General features: G+C 42.6%; 1 protein-coding gene across 1 annotated transcript; it reads right to left on the bottom strand.

Moving 5' to 3' along the window:
* Positions 1-9416: 9416 nt before the first annotated feature.
* Positions 9417-10116, bottom strand: LOC136531481 (uncharacterized). The gene is made up of 2 exons (XM_066524137.1): positions 9541-10116; positions 9417-9431 (listed from the first exon to the last, which is right to left on the bottom strand). The coding sequence occupies exons 1-2, from the start codon at positions 10114-10116 to the stop codon at positions 9417-9419; spliced, it is 591 nt and encodes a 196-aa protein (XP_066380234.1).
* Between the last annotated feature and the right edge of the window lie 1437 nt (positions 10117-11553).

Genomic DNA, 11553 nt, shown 5'->3' with positions numbered 1-11553 from the left:
AACTGACACACCTTATTACTGTTTAAAACGGCAGTTTCAATCACATTGAAGCGCCATTACGCTCAGCATAAAAAATAGAAACTGCACAAATAATAGCCTGCTGTACACGTACGCGTCGCGCTCGTCGCAAGTCACAAGTCACGCGATTTTTCACGCGAAAAATGCGCGCGAGCTGCGCGTGCGTGTAGCAACAGTCTCCTTCTCTCTCATTTTCACCTATTTTGCATAGAGAGGAGACTCCCATATTTAAGCAAGGCAACCTCTCCTTGAATTAGCAATATGGGACTATAGGTTGTGCATGCTTTGGAATTTTCAGATTAGGCCAAACATGGGCCTAAATCCAACAATCCCCCACCAATTCCAAAGCTGCTGTACTGAACATTCTTTATATATACCAGATTTTCAGTATAAGTCCCGTACGGGTTGAACTTACACCTAGATCAACCAGGTCCATCTTCCAGCAGCTTGTGAATGGACTAAGCCTTGAATTCATAGCTTTTTGCTGTCAGATTTCTCTTGAAGATCCAACTGGTACTAGGCTGCAAGAACGCCAAGTCCAAACGGAGCTTTTAAAGGTCTTGCTCCTCGATCTTTTCATGAGCTTTCCAAAGAGTACCCCACTCTCATGAACTGCGACCTAACAGTTTAGCTCACATAGGTGTATTCATTTTAGGTATCCTGTAGGACGATACCTTTTCCCTCGGTGGACACTAGAATACATTAAGGCATAATAGCCAGCCTTCCATACAGAAGAGAGTACATTTCATGGAACATGGGTAATTTTTTTTTATTATTCTTATTTTAACAATCTGTACTCCCTGTTACAACAGTAACTTGTTTTTCTCATTTTCCAAATCAGGGATCTCCTATCAAAGGAAATGAGTTGCCATTACTTTGCAACTAAATGGGTCTCAACCCCATGTCCATGTTTGCAACAGAAATCGCTGTCCGTGCAAGCCCTTTTGTAAAGGGATCTGCTAGATTTTTCTCACTGCGAATATAATTCACAGCAATTACTCCGGAGTTTTTTAGCTTTCTAACAGATTTAAGCCTCCGCTTCACATGTCTCGAGGACTTCGAATTATCCTTAGTACTCGTAACTTTGATCAGTACCGTTTGGTTGTCACAGTACATAAGGATTGCCGGAACTGGTTTCTCTACCAGTGGCAAGTCCATGAGTAGCTCTCTTAGCCACTCGGCCTCAACGGTAGCCGTGTCAAGTGCTACAAGCTCAGCTTCCATGGTCGACCGCGTCAAAATGGTCTGTTTACATGACCTCCAGGTAACTGCAGCACCTGCTAGTGTAAACACATAGCCACTCGTGGCTTTAATTGCATCCGCATCAGAAATCCAGTTGGAATCACTATATCCTTCCAATACAGATGGATAACCAGTATAGTGAATTCCATATTCGATTGTACCTCTCAGGTAACGTAGCACTCTCTCCAGTGCATCCCAATGATCCTTCCCTGGATTAGAAGTAAAACGACTTAATTTGCTCACAGCAAAAGATATATCGGGACGTGTTGCACCAGCAAGATACAAGAGGGACCCAATTATTTGTGAATATCTCAAATGGTCCAACCCTTCGCCTTTATTTGTCCTTAGCTTTACACTAGCATCATAGGGCGTAGGGGATACTTTGGCATTCTCAAAGCCAAAGCGACACAGTATTTTTTCCACATAATGAGATTGATTTAGAATAATCCCATTCTCATTTTTGATCAACTTAATATTCAGGATAACACTTGCTTCACCCAAATCCTTCATGTCGAAGCATGAAGATAAGAATGATTTGACCTCGTCAATCACGGCAGTGTTAGTCCCAAATATGAGTATATCATCCACATACAAGCACAAGATCACTGTTTGACCCCCACCATGGCGATAGTATACACACTTATCTGCTTCGTTTACAACAAAACCAGCAGAAGTTAAGGTTTGATCAAATTTTTCATGCCATTGTTTGGGTGCTTGTTTTAGGCCATATAATGATTTTAACAATCTGCAAACTTTACCCTCCTGTCCCTTAGCCACAAAACCATCAGGTTGCTCCATATAGATTTCTTCCTCCAACTCTCCGTTAAGAAAAGCTGTCTTTACATCCATTTGATGAATGTGTAGACCATAGGAAGCAGCTAATGCAATGAGCACCCTAATGGTGGTTAACCTGGCCACAGGTGAATAGGTGTCAAAATAATCTTCTCCTTCTTTCTGGGTAAAGCCTTTGGCCACAAGCCTCGCTTTATATTTTTCAATCGTGCCATCTGGTCTCATCTTTTTCTTGAAAATCCACTTACATCCAATAGGTTTGCACCCAACAGGACGTTCAGTGATTTCCCAAGTCTCATTTGTCATGATGGAGTCCATCTCGCTACGGACTGCCTCTTTCCAATAGTCAGCATCCGAAGACGCATAAGCATCAGCCAGAGTCGTAGGCACGTCATCCACAAGATATACAATAAAGTCATCTCCAAAAGATTTCTGAACCTTTTGTCTCTTACTCCTGCGCGGAGTGATGTCTGAATTGTTATCCTCCTCATTATTCTCTCGCAGAGGTATGTTCTCAACTTGTTCAGAGTTAGGAATGGTTGCATCCAGATTTTCTAAAGTACTGCTACTTGGTCTCATAGGAAAGATATCCTCAAAGAAAGTAACATCCTTAGACTCCATTATTGTATCTACTATAATCTCTGGAGTATCGGATTTAACTACCAAGAATCTATAGGCAGGACTATTCTGAGCGTATCCTATAAAAATGCAATCGACTGTTTTTGGCCCAAGTTTCCTTTTCTTCGGCTCTGGAATGTTGACTTTCGCCAAACATCCCCATGTTCGCAGAAAGCTAACATTGGGTTTTCTGCCCCTCCATGCCTCGTATGGAGTTATGTCACTTCTCTTGGTGATAACTCTATTGAGCACAAAATTTACAGTCAAGATTGCTTCCCCCCACCACATCTTTGGCATACCGGCACTCTCTAATAAGGCGTTCACCAAATCTGTAAGTGACCGGTTTTTCCTCTCAGCTACACCATTTGATTGTGGTGAATAGGGTGGTGTAAATTCATGGATAATCCCATGCTCAGAACAGAAATTAGAAAAATCATTAGAGATATACTCTCCTCCCCGATCATCTCTAAGTCTCTTAATCTTCTTTTCTAACTGGTTCTCAACCTCTGCCTTATATATTCTAAAATAGTTCAGCGCTTCATCCTTAGACTTCAGCAAGTAAACATAACAGTAACGTGTTGCATCATCAATAAAAGTAAGAAAATACTTTTTTCCTCCTTTAGTCAAAACACCATTCATCTCACATAAATCAGAATGGATCAAATCTAGTGGTGCCAGATTCTTCTCAGACTCTAATGCCTTAAAAGGTTTTCGAGGTTGTTTTGCTTGCACACAAGTTTGGCACTTAGAATTCTTGACTATGTCACATTTAGGAATTAACTCAGATCTGGACATTCTAGCAATTGTATCAAAACCAACATGACAGAACCTCGAATGCCATACATCAGCAGAATTTTTATTCAAACCAGTAGTAATATTCAAACTATAACAAGAATCCATAGTACTTAGGCGGAACAAGCCTCCGCTGTCATAGCCTTTTCCTATAAAAGCCCCAAATTTAGACACTACAACTTTATTCGACTCGAATACTAGCTTATAACCACTCCTACACAGGAGAGACCCACTCAGCAGGTTCTTGTTTATCGCAGGTGCGTGCTGGACATTCTTCAATTGGATGGTTTTCCCTGAAGTGAGCTTCAGATCTACCGTACCAACACCAAGAACAGAAGCACGCGTTCCGTTTCCCATTAGGACGCTGGAAGTCCCTGCTGCCTGATATGAAGAAAACAAGGAAGCATCAGAACACACGTGAACATTTGCACCAGTATCAACCCACCAGTCGATAGACTGAAATGCAGAATAAACAACAGGAGATTTACCGTACCCTCCTGAAGTCGAGGCCTCGCCAATGGTCACATTAGTGAACTTTTTGCTCAGTTCAGTGGTCCTGTCCTTGCGGTCGGGACAATCCTTGGCAAAGTGACCAGGATTACCGCACACAAAACAGGTGAGATTCTTCAGATCCTTCTTCTCTGTTTCTTCTCTGTTTTCTTCTTTTTAAAGCTAGTAACCTTATTCGCCTTGGGACCCTTCTTCTTGTTAAATTGTTTCTTGTTTTGAACAAAATTGGCACTGTTCTGCACGTTCTTCACCTGCACATCTTTTGCCCTTGCCTTCTCTTCCACATCAAGAGCTGCAATGAGATCTTCAATAGAAATCTCTTCTCTTTTGTGCTTCAGAGCTGTAGCAAAATCACGCCACTCTGCAGGAAGTTTAGCAACAATCGCTGCTGCAACAAACTTTGGAGGTAAAGCACATCCCAAATGTGCAATCTCGCCAACCAGAAGCTGGAGGTCGTGTGCTTGAGTTACAATTGATTTAGCACTGTCCATGCTGAAATCAAAGAACTTTTCGCATACATACAGCCAGCGACCGGCTTCGGCTTCTGCATATTTTTGCTCCAAATCCTCCCACAGCATGGTGGCCGATGAGTAATTCATATACACATCATAGAGTTGATCCGCCAAAATGGTGAGGATGCAGCCCAATGCGGTGTTATTCGCATTCTCAAACTGCATGGTCTGTTCCTCTGTGATGGGAAACACAGGGTATATCACCCACCACAGCCCCAATGACATGAGCCAAAACTTGGCCCTTGTCTGCCATCTGCGGAAGTTCTCACCTCCAAACCTCTCAGGTTTCATGGCATCAGATGCATTATTTGCCATTGCTAGATCATAGAAATAGGCACAATCAGGTTTTTGGAATGTTGGAAATAAGTGCCTAATATACATTCCAGATTTTGTTTGGAGGAAAAACTCATATATAAAAAATGATGCAAGCACATAACACAAGTAAACAGGCAACATATTGACTAGAACAGGATTGCGCAAGGAAATTACTCAATGATCCCGCGCAAAACGTAGTCGAACGTGTTGAAGTAGATGTTGCAGATCACCAAGCGGTCGCGTGTAGACGCTGCCCAAAAACCTGATTGCCGCCCCGTGCAGGAGTCTCGCGGCAGTGGTTTCGGAGATCCCGCTCTCTTCAAGTCCGGTGCACGCCGAACTCAAAGGTCGACGAGGCGCAGCAGCGAGAATCTCAGCACAGCGAGTGGGAAGGTGAGCGTGTGAATCCGTACCCTTCAACCAGGACGTCTCCTGGTTTTATAGGCCTTCATAGTGCATCAATTCCCTTCATCAAGCAGTAAAAACTGCCCAATTTAATGACAGAAAATGCTGCAATCAAACAGCAGAAACTGACACACCTTATTACTGTTTAAAACGGCAGTTTCAATCACATTGAAGCGCCATTACGCTCAGCATAAAAAATAGAAACTGCACAAATAATAGCCTGCTGTACACGTACGCGTCGCGCTCGTCGCAAGTCACAAGTCACGCGATTTTTCACGCGAAAAATGCGCGCGAGCTGCGCGTGCGTGTAGCAACAGTCTCCTTCTCTCTCATTTTCACCTATTTTGCATAGAGAGGAGACTCCCATATTTAAGCAAGGCAACCTCTCCTTGAATTAGCAATATGGGACTATAGGTTGTGCATGCTTTGGAATTTTCAGATTAGGCCAAACATGGGCCTAAATCCAACAATCCCCCACCAATTCCAAAGCTGCTGTACTGAACATTCTTTATATATACCAGATTTTCAGTATAAGTCCCGTACGGGTTGAACTTACACCTAGATCAACCAGGTCCATCTTCCAGCAGCTTGTGAATGGACTAAGCCTTGAATTCATAGCTTTTTGCTGTCAGATTTCTCTTGAAGATCCAACTGGTACTAGGCTACAAGAACGCCAAGTCCAAACGGAGCTTTTAAAGGTCTTGCTCCTCGATCTTTTCATGAGCTTTCCAAAGAGTACCCCACTCTCATGAACTGCGACCTAACAGTTTAGCTCACATAGGTGTATTCATTTTAGGTATCCTGTAGGACGATACCTTTTCCCTCGGTGGACACTAGAATACATTAAGGCATAATAGCCAGCCTTCCATACAGAAGAGAGTACATTTCATGGAACATGGGTAATTTTTTTTTATTATTCTTATTTTAACAATCTGTACTCCCTGTTACAACAGTAACTTGTTTTTCTCATTTTCCAAATCAGGGATCTCCTATCAAAGGAAATGAGTTGCCATTACTTTGCAACTAAATGGGTCTCAACCCCATGTCCATGTTTGCAACAGAAATCGCTGTCCGTGCAAGCCCTTTTGTAAAGGGATCTGCTAGATTTTTCTCACTGCGAATATAATTCACAGCAATTACTCCGGAGTTTTTTAGCTTTCTAACAGATTTAAGCCTCCGCTTCACATGTCTCGAGGACTTCGAATTATCCTTAGTACTCGTAACTTTGATCAGTACCGTTTGGTTGTCACAGTACATAAGGATTGCCGGAACTGGTTTCTCTACCAGTGGCAAGTCCATGAGTAGCTCTCTTAGCCACTCGGCCTCAACGGTAGCCGTGTCAAGTGCTACAAGCTCAGCTTCCATGGTCGACCGCGTCAAAATGGTCTGTTTACATGACCTCCAGGTAACTGCAGCACCTGCTAGTGTAAACACATAGCCACTCGTGGCTTTAATTGCATCCGCATCAGAAATCCAGTTGGAATCACTATATCCTTCCAATACAGATGGATAACCAGTATAGTGAATTCCATATTCGATTGTACCTCTCAGGTAACGTAGCACTCTCTCCAGTGCATCCCAATGATCCTTCCCTGGATTAGAAGTAAAACGACTTAATTTGCTCACAGCAAAAGATATATCGGGACGTGTTGCACCAGCAAGATACAAGAGGGACCCAATTATTTGTGAATATCTCAAATGGTCCAACCCTTCGCCTTTATTTGTCCTTAGCTTTACACTAGCATCATAGGGCGTAGGGGATACTTTGGCATTCTCAAAGCCAAAGCGACACAGTATTTTTTCCACATAATGAGATTGATTTAGAATAATCCCATTCTCATTTTTGATCAACTTAATATTCAGGATAACACTTGCTTCACCCAAATCCTTCATGTCGAAGCATGAAGATAAGAATGATTTGACCTCGTCAATCACGGCAGTGTTAGTCCCAAATATGAGTATATCATCCACATACAAGCACAAGATCACTGTTTGACCCCCACCATGGCGATAGTATACACACTTATCTGCTTCGTTTACAACAAAACCAGCAGAAGTTAAGGTTTGATCAAATTTTTCATGCCATTGTTTGGGTGCTTGTTTTAGGCCATATAATGATTTTAACAATCTGCAAACTTTACCCTCCTGTCCCTTAGCCACAAAACCATCAGGTTGCTCCATATAGATTTCTTCCTCCAACTCTCCGTTAAGAAAAGCTGTCTTTACATCCATTTGATGAATGTGTAGACCATAGGAAGCAGCTAATGCAATGAGCACCCTAATGGTGGTTAACCTGGCCACAGGTGAATAGGTGTCAAAATAATCTTCTCCTTCTTTCTGGGTAAAGCCTTTGGCCACAAGCCTCGCTTTATATTTTTCAATCGTGCCATCTGGTCTCATCTTTTTCTTGAAAATCCACTTACATCCAATAGGTTTGCACCCAACAGGACGTTCAGTGATTTCCCAAGTCTCATTTGTCATGATGGAGTCCATCTCGCTACGGACTGCCTCTTTCCAATAGTCAGCATCCGAAGACGCATAAGCATCAGCCAGAGTCGTAGGCACGTCATCCACAAGATATACAATAAAGTCATCTCCAAAAGATTTCTGAACCTTTTGTCTCTTACTCCTGCGCGGAGTGATGTCTGAATTGTTATCCTCCTCATTATTCTCTCGCAGAGGTATGTTCTCAACTTGTTCAGAGTTAGGAATGGTTGCATCCAGATTTTCTAAAGTACTGCTACTTGGTCTCATAGGAAAGATATCCTCAAAGAAAGTAACATCCTTAGACTCCATTATTGTATCTACTATAATCTCTGGAGTATCGGATTTAACTACCAAGAATCTATAGGCAGGACTATTCTGAGCGTATCCTATAAAAATGCAATCGACTGTTTTTGGCCCAAGTTTCCTTTTCTTCGGCTCTGGAATGTTGACTTTCGCCAAACATCCCCATGTTCGCAGAAAGCTAACATTGGGTTTTCTGCCCCTCCATGCCTCGTATGGAGTTATGTCACTTCTCTTGGTGATAACTCTATTGAGCACAAAATTTACAGTCAAGATTGCTTCCCCCCCACCACATCTTTGGCATACCGGCACTCTCTAATAAGGCGTTCACCAAATCTGTAAGTGACCGGTTTTTCCTCTCAGCTACACCATTTGATTGTGGTGAATAGGGTGGTGTAAATTCATGGATAATCCCATGCTCAGAACAGAAATTAGAAAAATCATTAGAGATATACTCTCCTCCCCGATCATCTCTAAGTCTCTTAATCTTCTTTTCTAACTGGTTCTCAACCTCTGCCTTATATATTCTAAAATAGTTCAGCGCTTCATCCTTAGACTTCAGCAAGTAAACATAACAGTAACGTGTTGCATCATCAATAAAAGTAAGAAAATACTTTTTTCCTCCTTTAGTCAAAACACCATTCATCTCACATAAATCAGAATGGATCAAATCTAGTGGTGCCAGATTCTTCTCAGACTCTAATGCCTTAAAAGGTTTTCGAGGTTGTTTTGCTTGCACACAAGTTTGGCACTTAGAATTCTTGACTATGTCACATTTAGGAATTAACTCAGATCTGGACATTCTAGCAATTGTATCAAAACCAACATGACAGAACCTCGAATGCCATACATCAGCAGAATTTTTATTCAAACCAGTAGTAATATTCAAACTATAACAAGAATCCATAGTACTTAGGCGGAACAAGCCTCCGCTGTCATAGCCTTTTCCTATAAAAGCCCCAAATTTAGACACTACAACTTTATTCGACTCGAATACTAGCTTATAACCACTCCTACACAGGAGAGACCCACTCAGCAGGTTCTTGTTTATCGCAGGTGCGTGCTGGACATTCTTCAATTGGATGGTTTTCCCTGAAGTGAGCTTCAGATCTACCGTACCAACACCAAGAACAGAAGCACGCGTTCCGTTTCCCATTAGGACGCTGGAAGTCCCTGCTGCCTGATATGAAGAAAATAAGGAAGCATCAGAACACACGTGAACATTTGCACCAGTATCAACCCACCAGTCGATAGACTGAAATGCAGAATAAACAACAGGAGATTTACCGTACCCTCCTGAAGTCGAGGCCTCGCCAATGGTCACATTAGTGAACTTTTTGCTCAGTTCAGTGGTCCTGTCCTTGCGGTCGGGACAATCCTTGGCAAAGTGACCAGGATTACCGCACACAAAACAGGTGAGATTCTTCAGATCCTTCTTCTCTGTTTTCTTCTTTTTAAAGCTAGTAACCTTATTCGCCTTGGGACCCTTCTTCTTGTTAAATTGTTTCTTGTTTTGAACAAAATTGGCACTGTTCTGCACGTTCTTCACCTGCACATCTTTTGCCCTTGCCTTCTCTTCCACATCAAGAGCTGCAATGAGATCTTCAATAGAAATCTCTTCTCTTTTGTGCTTCAGAGCTGTAGCAAAATCACGCCATTCTGCAGGAAGTTTAGCAACAATCGCTGCTGCAACAAACTTTGGAGGTAAAGCACATCCCAAATGTGCAATCTCGCCAACCAGAAGCTGGAGGTCGTGTGCTTGAGTTACAATTGATTTAGCACTGTCCATGCTGAAATCAAAGAACTTTTCGCATACATACAGCCAGCGACCGGCTTCGGCTTCTGCATATTTTTGCTCCAAATCCTCCCACAGCATGGTGGCCGATGAGTAATTCATATACACATCATAGAGTTGATCCGCCAAAATGGTGAGGATGCAGCCCAATGCGGTGTTATTCGCATTCTCAAACTGCATGGTCTGTTCCTCTGTGATGGGAAACACAGGGTATATCACCCACCACAGCCCCAATGACATGAGCCAAAACTTGGCCCTTGTCTGCCATCTACGGAAGTTCTCACCTCCAAACCTCTCAGGTTTCATGGCATCAGATGCATTATTTGCCATTGCTAGATCATAGAAATAGGCACAATCAGGTTTTTGGAATGTTGGAAATAAGTGCCTAATATACATTCCAGATTTTGTTTGGAGGAAAAACTCATATATAAAAAATGATGCAAGCACATAACACAAGTAAACAGGCAACATATTGACTAGAACAGGATTGCGCAAGGAAATTACTCAATGATCCCGCGCAAAACGTAGTCGAACGTGTTGAAGTAGATGTTGCAGATCACCAAGCGGTCGCGTGTAGACGCTGCCCAAAAACCTGATTGCCGCCCCGTGCAGGAGTCTCGCGGCAGTGGTTTCGGAGATCCCGCTCTCTTCAAGTCCGGTGCACGCCGAACTCAAAGGTCGACGAGGCGCAGCAGCGAGAATCTCAGCACAGCGAGTGGGAAGGTGAGCGTGTGAATCCGTACCCTTCAACCAGGACGTCTCCTGGTTTTATAGGCCTTCATAGTGCATCAATTCCCTTCATCAAGCAGTAAAAACTGCCCAATTTAATGACAGAAAATGCTGCAATCAAACAGCAGAAACTGACACACCTTATTACTGTTTAAAACGGCAGTTTCAATCACATTGAAGCGCCATTACGCTCAGCATAAAAAATAGAAACTGCACAAATAATAGCCTGCTGTACACGTACGCGTCGCGCTCGTCGCAAGTCACAAGTCACGCGATTTTTCACGCGAAAAATGCGCGCGAGCTACGCGTGCGTGTAGCAACAGTCTCCTTCTCTCTCATTTTCACCTATTTTGCATAGAGAGGAGACTCCCATATTTAAGCAAGGCAACCTCTCCTTGAATTAGCAATATGGGACTATAGGTTGTGCATGCTTTGGAATTTTCAGATTAGGCCAAACATGGGCCTAAATCCAACAGGAGTTGTAGCCCTTGCGAAAATGACCGGGAATCCACTGTAAAGCTTGGTGCCACCGATCTGTAAAAATGCAGCCATCCAAGTCCAGAGGTAAATGCTACAGACTAATTTGAGAACACTCATGAAAACCACACGCTCCTTGCAAACACGCAATGCGAGCAAATGCTGCACATTCTCCTATTGTTGGTCACACATATGACTGAAAGATACAAGGAAGACTTGACCAATAATCCAGGACAACTCCTAAGTCATGAAATCAGATCACTTTCAAAGCAGGTTGCTTACTTCGGATTGAAAAAAAACACCGGGCAAACTGAAAGACTTTTTCCGTGTGAACTAGTTTTGAGACTTCAATTTTATATGTGGAGTCTTGGTCCACATTAATTTATAGGAGTAAACTATTACACTTGTGTTCCTCAATTTATATTGTAGTGGGGCATCTAACATGTTGACAAATAGTAGCATCAATAATGAAACTAGACGCCTCATCTACACCCTGTTCGCTTGGCTTATAAGCCGTACCTTTTCAACCAAAGAACAGTATTTTTCTCTCACAACAAATTA

The sequence above is a fragment of the Miscanthus floridulus genome, unplaced genomic scaffold (genome assembly GCF_019320115.1).
Source record: "Miscanthus floridulus cultivar M001 unplaced genomic scaffold, ASM1932011v1 fs_362_1_2, whole genome shotgun sequence".
NCBI classification, from domain to species: domain Eukaryota; kingdom Viridiplantae; phylum Streptophyta; class Magnoliopsida; order Poales; family Poaceae; genus Miscanthus; species Miscanthus floridulus.
The sequence above is the reverse complement of the archived record's forward strand: the minus strand, read 5'-3'. Positions and strand labels throughout refer to the sequence as shown.